General features: G+C 38.7%; 1 protein-coding gene across 9 annotated transcripts in view; it reads left to right on the top strand.

The window, feature by feature from the left end:
* The window catches only part of SPAG9 (sperm associated antigen 9), a 119437-nt gene that overhangs the window by 53960 nt on the left and 46142 nt on the right, over positions 1-19335 (top strand). For 5 of the 9 annotated variants that reach the window (XM_037056872.1, XM_037056874.1, XM_037056871.1 and 2 more), the window contains exons 4-5: positions 445-539; positions 5994-6144. In XM_037056872.1, the coding sequence (XP_036912767.1) occupies positions 445-539; positions 5994-6144 (246 nt within the window). Of the gene's footprint in view, positions 1-444; positions 540-914; positions 1393-5993; positions 6145-19335 lie in introns of those variants that run through there. The other 4 variants (XM_037056879.1, XM_037056877.1, XM_037056878.1 and 1 more) reach the window with 2 other exon arrangements.

The following is a 19335-nucleotide window of genomic DNA, read 5'->3' as shown; positions in this document are numbered from 1 at the left end:
AGTAAAGTCTCTTTCTGTCCCCGTTTATCCCTCCTTTGCCGTCTTCTACCTCCCCCAGCCCTCCCCTTCAAAATTTTTTTATTCTGACATTCTTTTAAAAAATTATTTTAAAAATTGATTTATTGTTTTTTAGAGCGGCAAGAGGAAAGAGGGAGGGAGGGAAGGAGAAAGAGAGACAGACATTGATTTGTTGTTCCATTTATGCATTCATTGTTGATTCTTATATGTGCCCTGACTGAGGATCGAACCTGCAGCCTTGGTGTACTGAGACGGTACTCTAACCAACTGGGCTACCCAGCCAGGGCCTAACAATCTTTTAAATGGAGCTGTGGGTAATCTGTTAAATAAGAAATTAATGCAGAAATGTTTTCCTTGTTAAAATTCCATGTTTTTTATTCCAGGTATTAGTCTTAAATTTTTGTGTATTTTTTTTCTTCAAAACAGATGATCCATAATTATATGGAACACTTAGAAAGGACAAAACTTCATCAGCTCTCAGGGAGTGATCAACTAGAGTCTACTGCACATAGTAGAATTAGGTAAGCTGTGTTTTATGTTTGCCTTGAGAAAAAAGAGAAATGAATAATCTATTTCTGTTTCTGTTTCTTTAATCCTGGAACAATAGCTAGGCTGATTCAAAAGCTCCCTACTGTGGTTGGAATGCTGTAGGAAAGAATAGCGTAGAAAAATAGGAACAACTTTCACCATTTCAAAGGTAAATTGTGAGCCATGTCATATAAACAGCACATTGGTGTATTTGATTGCTTTCTAGTAATAGAGATTACAGTAGGTTTAAATTTTTCTGATTTTTAGGAACGCCGAACATTTTCAATTCTCCTGGTTAAAGTCCTTTTTGTTACTGCGAGGCATAGTTGAAAGGGTTAGTGAGACTTCTGTTTGATGTAGGAGTGTGAATAAATTATGTAGATCTCCAAGCATTGTAGCCAATGAGCTAAGCCAGGACTCTTAGTGGAGAGGAACATAGTTAATAGGCTGCCTGTCGCTCAGGATTGCTGCATAAATGCTAGGGGCAGCAGCTCTATGGTTATGAGGTGGGGAGAGCGGGGTGACGTCATCGCTTCGGAGCTGCTGCAGGACGGAGTGGAAAGCTGCTGCTGATGGCATTGTTTTCGTGGCAGCAGCTGAATGACAGATCCTTACTACAAAGATACCCCTTTGGCCCCCGTGTAGGCCTCCTGGTTCGGGCGGTTCACCATGCCAGCACAGCGCCATGAGTCCTGGATGCATGCTGCTGTTTGTGTTTGGCTTTGTTGGCGGGGCGGTGGTCATTAATTCTGCTATCCTAGTATCTCTCTCTGTATTGCTGCTTGTGCACTTTTCTATCTCTACCGGTGTGCCAGCTCTGACGCAGAACCTACCAAGGATACTCAGGTACTCCAGTCTCTCTTAGCAGCCCGTTTAGTGGGTTTTTCTCAAGCTTCAGGCATCTGCTTTGTAACCATTTCTGTTGCAGATTGAAACAATGGAAAATGGCCTGAAGCTAGGGTTTCTATTTTTATTTGTATTCATTTGTAGACCAGCATTTAGGGATGCTGCTTTATGTTTGGAAACCGTGGACTTCAGAAAAGGGTTTTCATAATGTACTTACCTACAAGTACAAGGTCGGTGTGGTCTTGTTTTAAGCAGAGTGTTGAAAGAGTGAGGGGCGAGCAGAAGTAGAGTGCCAGGTCCAAGTTCATACAACCTCTGGTTTAGCATAGAAGCTTTTAGGGGCAAATATCTTTTACTCTGGGACATAGAGTTGATTAGACAAAAGCTGGAGGTGTTTATTTTGTTCCAATTATCCTTTGACTGTTAGCAGTTCAGTCATTATTTTTGCAATTTTTGATAGCTCATGGGAACTAATTTTTCTCTTAAATTATATTTTAAAGTGAAAGAATTTAAACCTTTTAGGGCAAGGAATGCATTTTTCCTCCATTATTTACACATCAAAGTTGTGAAAGCTTTACAAAGCCTATTCACTATTGTTTAGTCAGATGTTGCCCTTTCTTTGTAGACTTGGGTGACAGACATTCATGCCTGCTTGTGGGGGTGGTCATTAATCTCTAGCTTTTCTGCCGTTCACTTTACTTGTACCCTGTAGGAACCATCTCCTACATTTTAGAGGTTTAAGGTTTGGATTTCTTTTGTTTCTAACTCATCAAACTAAACTCTGATTTGTTCAGCTTTCTGCTTTGCACATGGTTTTAAATGAAGGTTCATAGTGTATAGCTTTTTTTATTTAAATGTTTACTTAAAATACTTCTAATTGTGGGTTTAGATAAATTAAGAGGAATTAAGGTAGTAAATTTCTTCAATCTGTTCTTTTTAATTCACAGGTCAGTTCATATTCAACATTAGTTTAAGGCCCAGAAATTAAATTTTATGGTCTAGAACTAAATACCTTGGTCATTTCCTCTCGTGGTTTTATAAAAATGAGGAGCGATCTTATTACTTGTGTATATTTCAGTACATGAAAGATTTGTATATGTGTGTATGTATATATAAGCTTTTAGGAAATTAAATATACCTTAACTCAAGAATACATAGAATATTAAAAATAAGACTAATTTGAAGCAGGTGAGAGGCTCTGCAGCTGGGCTGCCTGGGTGCACGTGTTCTGCCACAGACGTGTTAGCCGTGAGGCCTGTGGCAAATTGCTTGCTCCTCTGTGTCTGAGTTTCCTCCTCGGAGGTTCTCACCCCATTGGGCAGTTTTAAAAATCAAGTCACACGATCATTTTGTACCTAATCAGTTACAAGATACGCAGTAAACTAAACGAGTAGGTAGTTCTCATAGTTACTTAGGTGTAACCCCCTTTTTGGCAGAACTGTTTTAGCTCCAGCCACTGTACTGATCAAACAGCTGATGATTAAATGCAGTAAGTTCCTTGACACGGAAGTTGCTGTTAATTTGAATAAAGATATCAAAATCTTCAAAATTAAAATTAAACTGTCAAGAAGTAGGTAGTTCCAAGGAAAGTGTATAGGCCTTGGAGTCAAACAGGTCTGACTTTGAACCCTGTCTGCTGATTACCAGTGTCTAAAGTCTCTGAGCATCGCTTTTCCTAATTTGAAGACCAAGACAAAAATCCCTGTGTCTTTATGGAGATTAATGAGATCATATATATGTTATCCATTTCAGTGCTTGCCATATGGTATTGAACACGTGTAATTTTTTTACTGCCATATATATGATTGTTTACTTTAAATGTTAATAAAGCCAAAACATATTCATGAAATTATTTATGCATGTAAGGTAACATTTCAGTGAACAACTAAAAAATGGATGTATGGAACTAAGGCCATTTTAAAAAGAATACTACAAGGATTCTGATAGTTGATGATAATTTTGTTTTTAGACAGTAATTGCACTGAAACATCTGAGATTTAAATCTGCCACTTCATATTTTTCCATTTATCCCATTCTTTGGTTTCTTCTGTGAATTTTACTGAAACATTGACTACATAGCATACTAAACGTGCATGCCAACATAGTGTAAAACTAATGGTCATATTTTGGGCTTTCTTTTCAAAAGTAGGATTCCAACTGGCTTGCATAATTACATGTCCTTCTCCCTCCCCCTAACTCTTATATAATTTATCAGTAAAAGGACGAGGTAAGGGATGTATGTAGTAAGATGATTTTTAGGAGTTGAAACAATGTAACCCTAAGTGCCAGTGGCCAAAGAAAATTCCCTCCCTGTAGAGCAGTATCTGAATGATTAATAAAAGCAAGAAAAAGAGGTATGAACAATTCTTGTAATTAACCATAGTAGGAAAGTAAAACTTAGATCCACAGTAGTGGACCCTCTCTTTCCCCCATTAGTTTTACACTTTCTCAGTGTTTGACACGTGTAAAAATGAATGGTTATCATCCATATAGAAGATAAGTCTCATGACTGGCCTGTATGTTGATTTTATTAGTAGTGTGATGGAGTCACATGAAGTTGGTAATGTCTTCCTGGTTGTCTTTTTATGTTGGGTTAGAGAGCTTTCCATTGAACTCCATCTATTCAGTTCCTGGTCACTCTTTTGCTTATGTCATTAACATTTTCAGTTCCCACAATATGTTCCCCCAAACATAAGGGATAAACATCAGGTCAACAACTTTTTTATTTTGCCAAGTATGGAAAGCAAAACAAAACACTTCCCAATTGCTGTGTTTTGATGAAATTATAATTTGATGAAAGAAAGAGCATTTTAAAATGAAAGAAGCAGAGAAGATACAGAGAAGGGTCATTCTCAAGAAAGAACAGATTCCATGACATATGGAAATGTATATGTGTAAAATATGTACTATATTTTCCAGTAATCATACGATATGTAATGCATCTCTTTGCCATGAAATTGTGAAAACTTTATTGCTGAACCAGCATTTGGGAATAACCAGTATAAATAAACAGGATAGCTTAATTTTTGTCATTTGGTGGTTTTAGCAGCTCATCCTCACAGACTTGGATTTAGTATTAAAATCTAGCCTTTTATTATACTGCCTACCTGCATTCAAATTTTTTTCCCAAATCAAGTAGGAAAAGTAACCCAAGTGTGAAGAAATGATGAATAATTAACTCTAACCGATCAAGTCCTGTTTCATTTTCTTGTGCATACAACTTTAATAAAATGCAGTCTCTTGACCCTTCGCTTCAGCTAATCTTAAAGTGTTCTGGCAGTTTTACAGTCCTTTCTGATTGTCATTAGAGTTAATGGAGGAGCAAGCCCTTTGTGTTAAAAGAGGGCACATTTCAAAAGTGGCTTAAGTTCTTGATATAAAAATGAGTTTACAAAATAAAATACATATTTAGCAAAAATGAATATGCCACTTTTATTTATAACCTCAGTGTTTCTATTCAAACTTAAATTGCTACCAGTAAAGGTCGAATTTACTGCCCTAAACCTTTAGTGTCCCCTGTCTTGCCAGTTTCCACACTTTTGAGTTAATGACCTAGGACGACCTTGTGGTAGGCTTGCTTCCATACTCTCAGATCCCTTAGATTTGGAATCTTCTATGCATCAGCAAAGGTCGAGTTTCTTGTTGCAATTCTATTATTATTAAAATTGTAACTCTTGTTCATTGAAATCTCCCACAAAGCAATGGAAACTACAGTCTTTCATAGACTTTTTGGCCTCCTTGTTTGGAAAACCTGACAATGGTTTTCTCATATGTACTGTGATTGAAAGGAACTCATACATGGGTTCTGCAGAAAAATACAGCTTTCTTGCTTCAGGGGATAATAGTCTTTTGAGCTCTTTTTACAATTTAATCAGCTACCCTGGTTTAGATCATATGTTCATTTACCTTTAGGCAGAAAAGGCATACCCTGAAGAAGGTTGAGCAAACCTCCAGGAGTCAGTGTGAGGACTTGGAAATCTAGAAGCGGAGGTCAGGTCACTTCCACAGGAGTAGGTTGCAAGTTACCCTGGGGCTGACTGAAGCCTCAGTGAAAACTGAGCAGGTATTCTCTCTGTGAAAGCAGACTACAGACCACTTTCTGGGCAAGGAACTCATCGGTAGTTTGTAACATTTCTTAATCATTTCTTACTACTTTTCTTAGTTGATTTCTTCTGGCTGATTTAAACTTCTAAGAACCTGTACCTTCTCTTTGGTAAGTCTACTAGTTCAGATAGGCTGACAGTATTATTTAAAAGTAATGATTCCTGCCGTAGCTCAGTGGATTGAGCGCGGGCCTGCGAACCACACAATTGCGGTTCGATTCCCAGTCAGGGCACATGCCTGGGTTGCAGGCCAGTTCCCGGTTCCTGGCAGGGGACACACAAGAGGCAACCATACATTGATACTTCTCTCTCTCTCTCTCTCCCCCACCCCTTCCCTTTCCCTCTAAGATAAATAAATAAAATCTTTAAAAAAAATAAAATAAAATAAAAGTAATGATTCTAAAGTCTTAACAGCCCAGGTTTATCACTTATAGTCATAATGAATAAAGAATTAAAAATGAATAAGTGCTTAATTTTTTCTCTCCCCTCTTTGTACAGAAAAGAACGCCCCATATCACTGGGGATTTTCCCGTTACCCGTTGGAGATGGATTGCTCACTCCTGACACAAAGAAGGGTGGAGAGACCCCTGGGTCAGAACAATGGAAATTTCAGGAGTTAAGTCAGCCACGGTCCCATACCAGCCTGAAGGTAAACTTTATTTTGCTGGAATGTCCAATTTGTATTTTGTAAGGCTTTTTAATCCAAATTGAAGTACTAGACAATCAAAACATAATAAAAATGAAATAGTTTGGGTACATTTTAGTTGGTAAAACTTTCTTTTCTTTTTAAGGAGCTCGTCCCGAAGAGTTTCAGTTTTTACTATTCATTTTCAAGTTAATGATACTAATGACCAAAATTTCTATTTGATTTTAGGCTATGTATATGAATTTAGGTCAGGGAGACCAGTGAACCTAATTATGTTTTTTAGAATTGAAAATTACTGCCGCCTGAAATCCCTGGTTCTCTGTTCTAAAGCTTTACAATTCAGTAGAACTTCACTTTTAAATAATTGGTTCCTTCCTCAAAACCTTTCATAAAGCAATATCCAAAATTTCATTCTGTTTCACTAGAAAGTCCTGGTATTGCCCTGGCTGGTGCAGCTCAGTGGATTGAGTGCATGCCTCTGAACCAAAGGGTCACTGGTTTGATTCCCAGTCAGGGCACATGCCTGGGTTGCAGGCCAGGTCCCCAGTGGGGGGCATGTGAGAGGCAACTACACACTGATGTTTCTCTCTCTCTCTTTCCCTTTCCCTCCCCTCTTTCTAAAAATAAATACATTAAAAAAAAAGGTCCTGGTGTTACTTCATCATAGAGTATATTCTTGACCAAGAGCTTATCATCAGATAAGTTATAAATATGATATATGTATAATATATATCATATAGTATAATATATAAAGTACTGTAGGAATGGAGACATACTAATAATTAGTTTTTTAAATATATTAAGGTTGCATTCTATGTCTTATAGTGGAATACTTATATATTTAGAAAAGGAATGTTAATTATAAAAGAACCTTGTTACATTATAAAATCTACTCTGTCATAAAGCAAACAGGCTGCCTACAGTGAATACAAATGAGTTATTTACATCTTAATTCCATTTCCTGCTCTCTTTTTTCTCCAAAGTACTCATCATAGTCTAAGTATTTGAAGATAGCTTTTAGAATACTTCTAAAATACTAAATTATTTACTTACTGACTTTGTTTCTCTCCACTAAGAACATGCGATCCATGCAGTTTGTTTACCTGCTGTATTAGCCCCTGAGGGGCCCACAGTGGCCCCTCAGAATATGTTGAATGATTTGTTTTAGATGTCAGGAAGACTTTTCCAGGATTTTAAATGGTCTGTTTCCCAGCTCTAGAAGGTGGAGGTACCTTCCGTTGACCTCTGAAATGCACTCGGAGAACTAAGCAGTCAGTCAATACTTGGTAGCTTTCCTTCTCCTGAAGACTATTTTTAACGGTGGGACTGACCTCACCTTTTTTCCCTTCTCTTTTGCTGTTGCTCATTTTATTAGAAGCCAATCAGGTAGCTGCCCAGTCTCAGTCTACAGTGATGCCACCGGAAACGCTCTCTTTCTGTACTGCTACAGCCACACTGGCTTTTTAGCTTGTCCGTGGGTTTGACAGAGCTTCTAAAACAGCATCCCTCAGTTGCCCACTTGCTGTGTCCCTTTCTCTAAACAAAATTAAGTAGGAGGGATACTTTTAGTACATCAAAAATGTATACCATATGGTAACAGTATTTTATTTTATTTTTATTTATTTATGTATTTTTAAAAAGATTTTATTCATTTCCAGAGAGAGGGGAAGGGAGGGAGAAAGAGAGGGAGAGAAACATCAATATGTAGTTGCCTCTCACATGCCCCCCCTACTGGGGACTTGGCCCACAACTCAGGCATGTGCCCTGACTGGGAATTGAACCAGCAACCCTTCAGTTCATAGGCCAGTGCTCAATCCACTGAGCCATACCAGCCAGGCTAACAGTATTTTAATTACTATACACAACTCACCTTAAGAGAAGAGTATTGTAATTCTCTTGTTCTTTAATCCAGTGACAGGATGTGACAGAACTTGACTGGCAGTTTATAAACTGATTAGCAGACTATTAATATGGACTTAATCATGAGTGGTTTTGTGTGTGTGTCCTCCCAGAGATACTAAAGCATGTCCTCCCTAGAGAAGTTTTAAAATAAAATCCTGTCTCACTCTACTCCGAACTTGGAGCCAGTAAATGAGATAAAGATAAAGGCTCAGCAGATAGGATTTCCAGGAACAGAGTTTGACATTATAAAGTGTCAAAAGTCTAATTTGTAAAGTCGGTCTAATCATTAGGACATGTTATATTATTTACCCAAGGCCTTGCTATTGACCAGATGTCTTTGTCTAACTTTGTGAAAGGCTGGGGGTCCATTTGGAGTTACTTGTGGACTGCATCACGTGTACCCCTGGTCTCAGTTTCTGTGCATGACAGGGACTGGACCACGGACCAGACTGTCTCTGATGTAAAGTAGCTTACATCTTTTATTTGAGAACTTTAGGAATGACTGGCTATATTTAGAGCATGCTTTGCCTTTATTATGGAAAAACTTGAAAGTGAGAATTATAATTAACATTAATTTTACTAGCACAATATTTTCTGTGAATTCAGGTTAAGATGAAAATGTTCTGTGAGAAAACCTCATGATGGGTTATAACCGAGGAAAGGAAGAAACTTTGTGGTGGAGAATGGCAGTCAGGGGGATTTGCTAGTGGTGGCAAAGTCATGGACCTTCTTTGTTGCTGCATCGTAAGTTTCTCATCGTAGGAGGTTGCTAGTCAGTAAGGTTGCATCTTTGGATACTGGAAAATCTGCCAGGAATAATGCACCTAGAAAAATGTCCACCTTGTCCTTAAAAAGAAGTACTTCTGCATACTATTCCTTCATTTATCATATTGTGGGGGAGATGAACAAACAAGTAAATAAATGAAATAACACAAGTTCAAGTATTGTTATGCACTATTAAAAGAAAGCGGGATAAGGGGATAGAGAGTAATTAGTAGGGAGGGGTGCTTATTTTAGGGTGGTGAGGGATGTGCACATCTGAGGAAAGGTCTGGCGGAATGAGTGTTTCGGGATGACCAAATAGCACCTGTAACTGCTCTAAGGTGGGGACAGACTGGCATGTTTGAGGAACAGTTTTTTAACTTCACCCCACTCCTGAGACTTTCAGTCCTACCTGTTGTACTGACATCCCTTTTTGGGGGGGTCACCTTTCATCAGGGTTCCCCAGAATGAACATCTGTCTTGCCGAATCTAATGGAAAATTATCAGTCCTTGCCCTACACTGTAGCAGCATTTGACACATTTGAATGCCTCTGCTTCTTGAAATGCTTTTTCTTTTTTAAAAAAAGATTTTATTTATTTATTTGTACAGAGAGAGGAAGGGAAGGGGAAAGAGAGGGAGAGAAACATTAGTGTGTGGTCGCCTCTTGCACACCCCCTACTGGGGACCTGGCCCGCAGCACAGGCATGTGCCCTGACTGGGAATTGAACCAGTGACCCTTTGGTTCACAGTCTGGGCTCAATCCACTGAGCCACACCAGCCAGGGCGAAATGCTTTTTCTTTACTCTGCTCCCAGGATATATCTCTTTCTCACTCCCTTGTTTGCTTCACTGCTCCTCCATTGCTGCTTGTGGACCTCTTAATGTTGAGTTCCCAGGCTTTAAAGCTCAACCCTCCTCTCTACTTGGTGTGGCTCACTCAAGTTCCACGTCTGTAGATGCCACCTACGGAGCTTCTTATGTTAAATGACCAAAACTGTACTGTTAAAAGTGTATTATAAAATTAAGGCTAGGATGGGTAAAAATGTTAAGGTAGTGCTGTTCATTCCATTGAATTAATATTCATGAACAAGCTGAAAATAAAAAAGGAATGTGAGAACAAAAGGCCAAGAATAACTCATGACAGTCCTGAAGAAGAGGAAGAGCTTGACCCCCTAGGCATCATGACATACTATAAAGCTGTAATTACTAAGGTGCTGTAGTGTTGCATTAGCTGCCCTTCCTCTGTTATTTCGGCACGTTTCAGTCGTAAAGAAACTAGGAAGGGCAAAGCAAATTAAGTGTTCACAGGGTGGGGTTGGGGAGAGTGTCGAAATGCAAGCAAGGTTAGGAGGGGACCTATGTGGGGAATGGCCTGCTGTAGAGGTCAGGGCCCTGGTGGTAGGAAGGACATCCCTGCAGAGGGACATCCTGGCTTGGAGGGGTGTCAGATCCTGAACACAGTGATGAGGATCTCCCCAAGGAAGGCCCGTAGGCATAGGGTGTCAGTCCGAGTGGCTGAAGAAGCCCAATGCTTCCTTACGCAGAATCCTGGGGTGTGAATGGGGGCAGCCTAGAATGGAGAGGAGGCAGACGATGTAGAGGGAGAGAGAAGGGAATTGGCAGGTTCCGGGGGGTTGTAATGGCAGGGAGGTGAAGCCACAAGGGACAGCACCCCTGAAAGTCAAGGACAATAGAGTTAGAATGTAAGGGGTTGTTAGCAGAGTCAGCTGTGTGAAGTCAAGTGGGATAAGGACTGAATCTGTAGGTGTGTGTTTGAGTTGCAGGGTCAATAACAAGAGTGGATGTGAATTATGAAAGAAGGAAATAAAAAGTATAGATTACTGAAGGAAGGTGCTGTAGTGGTGGGAGAGAGAAAGGGTAACTTGAGTTGGCAGGGCGGAGGGAAAAGTACTCTGAGAGTGGGAGAGGCTGGGTTGTTTGTAGGCTTAGAAGAAGGATCCAGCAGAGAAATTTAAAACAAGGGTGTGAAGGAAGGTGATACATCAGAGTAAATGGTAGAGGAAGGGCAGCTGGAGGGGATCACGTGTCCCAACCGCACTGAAATCTGCTGTATTGATGGCACACCTAGTTTTTCCTAGTCTTTGCTGTAACCCACAACGCTGCAGTAGATAACTGTGTGCGTAATTTCATACTTGCGTTTATAATTCCCATAGGTGAGATGACTGGGTAAAAATATGCATTTAAGATTTTGATAGACATTGCCCAATCACCTACCAAAGGGATTGTACTTTCATTGGCAGTGCTGTGTAAATTCTTTATTGCTTTATAAGTTTAGAGTTCACATATCCCTCCTTTATGCCCAAATATGTGGGGAGATAAAATATTCTGACATATGTCTTACACATAAAATGTTTCTGCTTTTTCTAGACCTCGGTTGGTATCAATTTGGCAATGATTTCACAGATTTCATCCAGTTTTACATACACATATATGTTCCCACACATGCCTGAAGACACGTGTATGAGTGTGTCTATATGCATGTGTGTATGTGCTCCAAAAGAGCCTCCCGGGTTGTTAGTAGAATGTAACTTTTAGAACCAAGAAAAACAATTTTAACTAAAAGGAACGTATTGGTACCTACTTGTGAAAAATTTTAAAAAGAGTCCTTTTAAAACTCTGTGACTTGAAATACTTTAGTAGAACTACTGCGAGAAACTCTGGTTAGCAGGGTCTGGTGTATAAAGCCAGTAGTCACCGGGTGCTGCATTCTTCGGGGGATGTGCTTTGCATGCGAACTGGAGCTGCCTGAACAGAGCCAGTGGGCCTTCTTGTTCAGAAGAATTTTCCCTCCTCCTCCATTCATGGTTGTTCCTGTTTTTTAGGTTTCCCAAACTTGAATCTCTATAGTAGTTGAACCTTATTCCTGTATCTTTTGTAATTAAAGCTTTCTCTTATAAAAATGCATGCATAATTTTAAATTCTCAAAACAGTGAAAGCTCCCAGTTTTTAAAAAAATGTTTTGTTTAGAATATTTTAGACTTACAGAAAAATTGTAGAAGTAGCGCAGTTCCCGTCTATCCATCACCTAGCATCCACCAACGTTAACTATCCATTGTACGGTTACCCAAACTACGAAATTAATGTTGGTATGATGCCATTAGCTAAGCCACAGGCTCGGATTTGTGAGTTTTCCCCCTGCTGTCCTTTGTATGTCCTAGGATCTGACATTTGTTGCTTAAATTTTTCCAGCTCTGAACTTTGGGAGCTCTTTTCAGGGTGACTCCTGGACCCTTTTGACATGCCCCAGCCTTTTTTTTTTTTTGTCCATCCTTTAAAATAAAATTTTAAGAAAACTGCTTTGTGTTGTTTTCTCAGTCTCGTCTAATGTGTAACATTTCTTCAGCCTTTCATGACCTTAAGGCTTGCAGGGTACTGTGAGCTATATTGCAGAATCTCTCAATTTGGCTTCTCTGATTTCTTATGATTAAAGTGAGGTTATAGATTTTTGGCAAGAATACTGCAAAATGCAATATGCCTTAGGGGTGATACTAACCTTGATCACTTAGTTTAGCTAAAATGGAGCATGTCGGATTCTCCATTGTAAAGTTACTATTTTTTTCCCTTTATAATTAATATATATTCCTAGTGGATATACTTCAGGACTGTGCAAATATCCTGTTTTCATACTTTCATCCACTGATTTTAGTATCCATCAGTGGATCTTATCTACAGTTATTATTGTGGTATTGCAATGCTTATTTTCTGTTTTCGTAATCCTCTACATTTATTAACTAAAATTCTTCTCTGAGGGAAAATTGTCCTTTCACTTTCCCTCCGTCCTTCCCTCACATCTTTTGCTCACATTTATCTTTATTTGATAACTTCAGAAACCAAACACACCTCCCTTCCTTCCTGTTCATACTCATGGACATTTATTTTATTATGTAGGGTATCTAATTCTGTCATTTATTTTGTTGCTGAAATTGTTCCAGCATTGGACATTGGGAGCCCTTTCAGGTTGACTCCCATACGCTTTTGACCTGCCCCATCATTTATTATCGAGAACTCCCTCTCCTCCCCAGAATCCCCTTCCTTCCTTCCCTCCCTCCTTCCTTCCTCCCTCCCTCCCTCCCTCCCTCCCTCCCTCCCTCCCTTCCTTCCATGCTCCTTGCCGTTACGTATTTTCCCTGCCCCGGCCCCACAATCAACTACTTCTCCAAACAGCCCTTGTTCTTTTTAGTGGAGGATGATATGTGGGAATCAAGATCTAGGCGCCAAATATACTTGTTGTTTGGAATGTGATGACTTCCAGGCCCTTTCTGTGATGCTTTAGTTGTGTTTTCTCATTTGTTTATATTATACAGCACCTCCTTTTGCATTTTTCAATTAGTGTCTACAGTAGGGTAAAGTAGAAATCAGATTTTAAGGAAAATGCATTGTATGTTGTAATATTTCATGTTGCTTTTGCTTTTGACAGAGGATAAGGAATTTCTTCTGTAACATTAATTTTTATTTATGAACTTTTTTGTTCACATTTACTTGTATTTGGTAACTTCAGAAACCAAACACAGCTGACTATTGGAGTTTGAAGGGGAAAAAGGGTAAAGATTTACTCCTTCAATCTTTTTGTAATTTTTCCCTATTTCATTCATTCGTTCATTCATTCATTCCATTTTATTGAGGTATAATAACAAATAAAATGATAAGATATGTACTTTCTCCCCCTTTAAGATCTTGCTTGGAGAAGGGGGGATGGAATTGGTTCTTTCTTCGTGGGTGTTTGTAAATGAGTTTTCCTCTTTGGCATATTTATTGGGTTGTTGTATGTTGACAAAGATGCTGTTGTATGTTGAGAATGAAAATTAGTAAACCTAAACAACACTATTTGCATATGATGTTGTTTAAAGCTTATATATTGATGTGACTTCTTTTGAAGTAATTGGCACATAAGCTTATTGACATTTAATGTTTAAACAAGCTTTTAGAAAAGGAAAAATAACTTTGAATATTTCCTGTTGAAGAAAACTTACCTTGGTTTTTACATTAAAAAAATATTTGTTGATACCCACTGTGTCAGGCCCAATGCCAGGTACTAGAAATGCTGTTAGGTAATCATAGTCCAAATATTTTATAAAACAGGCTTAAGAATTGTTTAAAAGTTATATTAATATAGTTTCACAATTTTAAATAGTATGGAAGGATCTAAAGTAAAGCTGTAAGTTTCCCCAGCCCTAATTACACTTTCCCCAGTCATTGGTGTGTCTTTGAGACCTTTGTCTTTACATATGTGTAAAGATGATACGTATTAATAATGTCCTTGGAAGATAAGTGGGTTTATTCTTTAAGTATTTTTCTGTAGCTTGCTTTTTGTTTTTCACATAAAAATGTAGGTTCTTAATGTTTTCATTCTTATAGAGAGCCACCCATTTTTTTAAACCTAACTTTTGATTGAATGAGTAGCTGAGAACAGTTAAACATGATGAGAATTCAAAATCAAAAGCCATGTAAACAAACCGTAAGGGAGAGGCAATCCAGTCTCTGGAAAGTAAGTAATGTCTTGCTAATCTATATATATGTATGTTTTTGAGGGAGTTATCAGAGAGCTAGCAGCTGTATTTTAGGCTTTCAACAAGAGTTGGATAAATTTCAAGACCAAGAATATATAAAACTTGAAGTTCTTTGGTGTCATAAAGGTCAAGTATACAGATAGAAATAAAGAATATGCATAAATAGATGTTTTGTAAAAAAGAATTTGAGCCCTGGCTGATGTGGCTCAGTGGATTGAGCACTGGCCTGTGAACCTCAAGGCTGGTGGTTCAGTTCCCAGTCAGGGCGCATGCCTGGATTGCAGGCCAGGACCCTGGCTGGGGGTGTGTGCGAGAGGCAACTACACATTGATGTTTCTCTCCCTCTCTTTCTCCCTCCCTTCTTCTCTCTCTAAAAATAAATAAAATCTTTAAAAAAATGAACAAGAATATTATATTTATTATATATTACATGCTGCCTAAGTGAGCACTAAACTAGAATATTTAGTATGTTAAATAATCAAGACGATTAGAATAAATTTCAAGAAGATGTCTTAGAGTTGTCTGAATAGAAAAAAGGGTTAGGTGATGAGCTGCTTATTGATAAAATATAAGGTAAGATGTGATTCATATGGTGACTTCTGAACCATGATATTGCTTAAATTAAAGGCTTAAAGAAAGTGATTTTAAGTCAAAAGAAAAAAAATCAACCCAACCTTTCATTTTAACATAGTAGTAGATAATAGATAGATGGATCTTGTCATCCTGAGGTAGTGTAAGCCAAAGATACTTGGAAACGTGCTAACATTTAGAAAATACATGATATTTTTCTCTTATAATCTTTACTTCTCACCAACTAGTATAAAGGACACGTGGACAACAACCTAAGGGGGTTGGAAATGGGAGGGAGGTGGGGAGCACTGGGGAGGGGGTGCTGGGATGGGGGAAAAAGACAGAAACCGTACTTGAACAACAATTTTAAAAAATTTTTAAAAAATCTTTACCTCTCACCAGATCAGGAGTAGCCTTGAATCTCTGAAGGCTGAGAGATTAGGAGAATAGGAAGTGAGAATGGTGTTTCAAAACATTCTGCAAAAAGTATATGAAAGTGATTGACCGTTGGCTATTCGTCATCTGGTATCTCAAGACATCAAGTGTTCAGTTTGGAATAGCATCAAAAGTAATGTTATTCACTGAAATACAAAAGAAAGTTACTTCCTCTACAGTGGTTGCCAGGGCTCTATTGTAATCCATAATTTACCCGTCTGAAGTCAGCTTTTTCAAATAAGGGAGAGAAAATACAGTAAATCATGCGGGAGGGCAGCCTGTTGACATTGATACAGGTCCAGGGAAGAAAACCCGTACGCTTGGCACAAGTGTCTTCCTCAGGGCAGCATGTACACACTTTATGTGTGTCCTGCACACAGCCCAGTGTCATTTTACCGTGGGCTGCCTGCCTTCCTGCTTAAACAGATTTCTTGAGCCCCGATCAGGGCCCCTTCAGCTTCATACAGCTGAGCAGAGCTGTGGAGAGCCTCCTTCATCACAGGCTTGGCGGGCGGGCGCTTGGGATAGGAAGACAGATAAGATATCTCCAACCTGCTCAGTCGGTGTTAATCCAGGTCCAGTAAAGCCCTTCAGCAGGCAGGTTGGTGACAGTGACAATACTGGGAATTAAGATCTCAAATGCTCTCCAGATTTTTCTCCTTTTTAAGGTTGACTAATACTCCATTGTGTGTATATAACACATTTTGTTTGTTTATTCATCCGTCACTGGATACTTGGGTTGCTTCTACCTTTTAGCGATTGTGAATAGTGCTGCTGTGAACACGGGTGTGGCAACATCTCACTGTGGTTCTGATTTACATTTTTCTGATGATTAGAGATACTGAGCATCTTTCGGTACACTTGTTGCCTTTTTATATATAATCATTGAATGACACCCATTTGTTTATTTTTAAGATTTTTTTTTATTTTTCAGAGAGAGGGAAAGAAGGGATAAAGAGAGGGAGAGAAAATCAATGCATGGTTGCCTCTCATGTTCCCCCCACTAGGGACCTGGCCTGCAACCCAGGCATGTGCCCTGATGGGGAATGGAACCGGCAACACTTTGGTTCACAGGCCCGTGCTCAGTCCACTGAACCATAGCTGCCAAGGCTCACACCTATTTTTTTTTTTTAATGTACGACTTAAGCATGCATAGGATTGCCATTCCTTTGTAGTTAAGCACTAGGATTCCAAATCAGGTCCCTGCTTTCTTTGGACATTTCTCCAGTGATGTTCACAGCCTATAATGTGAGAGTTACTTAAAGACTACAGAGGGGAAGGGGGTTATAAAATAAGTACATGTATCAGAGATCTGACAACCTTGAAAATATCCATGTCTGACACCCACATGTGCCATTGAAGAGGATATCTTAATGACATCAGGCAGTTGGAATTAATAGGCCAATGGTGTTCAGAAAAGTTAAATGGCATTTGTAGTTAAGACTATTATCCAAGACAATACAACCTGGCATATGACTGGCATAAAGGAGGAATTGGAGGTTTCTAGGAGTCACTGATTAAATGTAATAGCATGCAACTCCCCTATAACTTTATATTGAAAAATTTGCATCAATGCTTCTAGTTTCCACTTAGGTCCTAGTAAGAATTTTCCCTCATTTTGCACAAGAGCTTACTGTTGAGTAAAAGTGACATATATATATTTAATCTTTTAACAGGTTAATATTGAGGCTTGTCTTTGTCCATTCTATCTTTAGTTGGAGACTGAATTTCATAATTCCTTCCACAGAAGATGCAATAAGAGAATGTTGCACCCCTGGCCAGGCGCTGTAGCAGACTCCCCATCTCAGTGCTACCCTTCTGACTGTAGAAGCTTTGTGTCGCCTGCCTGGCCGACCAAGGAGAAATAGATCTTTTGAAAACTGTCCCCCAAAACTCCAAGTTTTTCCCTCCTTAGCTATTATGCTCTCTCCCTGGGATCCAGAAGTAGGGCCCACACAGTGAGCTATTTTAATGAGTGAAAATATTTTTATGTGAGAAAAGTATAAGAGGGAAGTAAGCTTCAGATAAATAAATTTCATGTAATTTGGATAGCGCAGGACAAATATAAAACATTCTATTCTTCCAAACGTATCCTAATTTACCACTTCCTTGTAACCCTAAACCTTGAGATTTTTTTCCTCTTCTAGATTCACAGTCACGGCCCTTTTTCTGTTTTAGGTTCAGCTTTGTCCTGGTTAATTTCATACTGCCAGATCTTCAAAAAGACCTGGGGAGGAGCGCTTTGCCACAGTTTATATTGTGAACTCCTAATTGCTAAGTCATTTTTTTAAAAGATTTTATTTATTTAATTTTAGAGAGGGAGATAGGGAGAGAAACATCAATGCATGGTTGCCTCTCACATGTCCCCTACTGGGGACCTGGCCCACAACCCAGGCATGTGCCCTGACCAGGATTTGAACCCCTGACCTTTTTGTTTACAGGGCAGTGCTCCAACCAACTGAGCCACACCGGTCAGGGCTGTATTTTATATTTTAAGTTTTCCAAGAGTGGGAATCGTGTGTATAACATGAATATGAATTGACCATGCTGTTAGATTAAACAATATAACACCACTTTATTTTTTTAATGGAGTACACATTCAAGCAAAGACCAGGAGAGCGATACTCAGGGTGGCTTCTAGTTGTCCTCACTGTACAAGGCCTCTTTGGCTCCAGAAATATTACTGTCATTTTTTCTGACACAACTCCACAAACAACAAAATAATTTGGCTACTGATTTGCAAATTTGCTTGATCAGTACATTTTTATCAGATGCTACATTAGGTACTAGTCATCAGGTCAAGGAAGTAGCAATTTTGTCTTGTAATTTTCAGAGGGGAGGAGGTGATAAAGAATTGCACTACTTTGGTTTGTTGTCCCTTCCCATTGGAAATCAGCTCAGTCAGTATTGGACATATGCAGAAGAAAATAGTTGGCTATACAATTGGGCTAACATTATTAACATATGGTTAGTACTACACTTTAGGCAAATGAAGTCATCATCAACACGGGCAATAATGAATGGATGGCTTTTCATTCATGAATAGTATGAATGGTTTTCTTCTCAAAATTTTCAAGGTAAAAGGTAATTTCATCTAGTTATACTAATTCAAGTTTTTGTAGAACCTATTTACTATTTCCTTATAAAAGTAATACATATTAAAAATTTGGAAACAAGTATTATAAGGAGTAAAGAATTTTTACTGTGTAATCACTTTATATATCTAAAATTTTTTGAGACTCTATTATATAAAGATTTATATTCCAATTCTGATAACTTTTTCTATTTGAAAAATACATAAATGCTAACAAGGACAAAGGAAACCCAGTGGCACTATTAAAATTGTTGGATATGTCCTAACAGAAATTTTCCTAGCCATCTATTTTTTAATTGATCATACTGTGTACAAACCTTTTAATCCCCCATCTTTTTTTTTAAAGATTTTATTTATTTATCTTTAGAGGAGAAAGGAAGGAGAGAAGGATAGAAAGAGAGAAATGTCAACGTATGGTTGCTTCTTGTGGGTCCCCTGCTGGGAACTGGCCTGCAACCCAGGCATGTGCCCTGACTGGGAATTGAACTGCAATCGTCTGGTTCGCAGGCCCGCGCTCAATCCACTGAGCTATACCAGCCAGGGCTTAATCCCCCATCTTACTGTAAAATATTTTGAGTATTTCCCACCTCAGTAATATTCTTCCACAATGCAGGGGTTTTTAAAAAAAAAAAGAATTTATTCATTTATTTTTAAAGAGGGGGAGGGAGGGAGAAAGAGAGGGAAAGAAACTCCATTGGTTATTGCCTCTTATACATGCCTAGGCTGGGGATCGAACCGGCAACCCAAGCATGCACCCTGATCAGAAATCAAACTAGCGATCTTTGCTTTTGCACAGTGATGCCCAACCAGCTGAGCCACAGTTTTTAATTGCTGCACTGTATTTCTGTTGTTTGGGTGTACTGTAATTTTCTTAATTCCCTCTTTTGGAGCATTTAAGTGGTT

The sequence above is a fragment of the Sturnira hondurensis genome, unplaced genomic scaffold (genome assembly GCF_014824575.4).
Source record: "Sturnira hondurensis isolate 20B ecotype Veracruz unplaced genomic scaffold, ASM1482457v3 Scaffold0009182, whole genome shotgun sequence".
Classification (NCBI taxonomy): domain Eukaryota; kingdom Metazoa; phylum Chordata; class Mammalia; order Chiroptera; family Phyllostomidae; genus Sturnira; species Sturnira hondurensis.
Note: the sequence above shows the minus strand (reverse complement) of the source record. Positions and strands in the feature narration are given on the sequence as shown.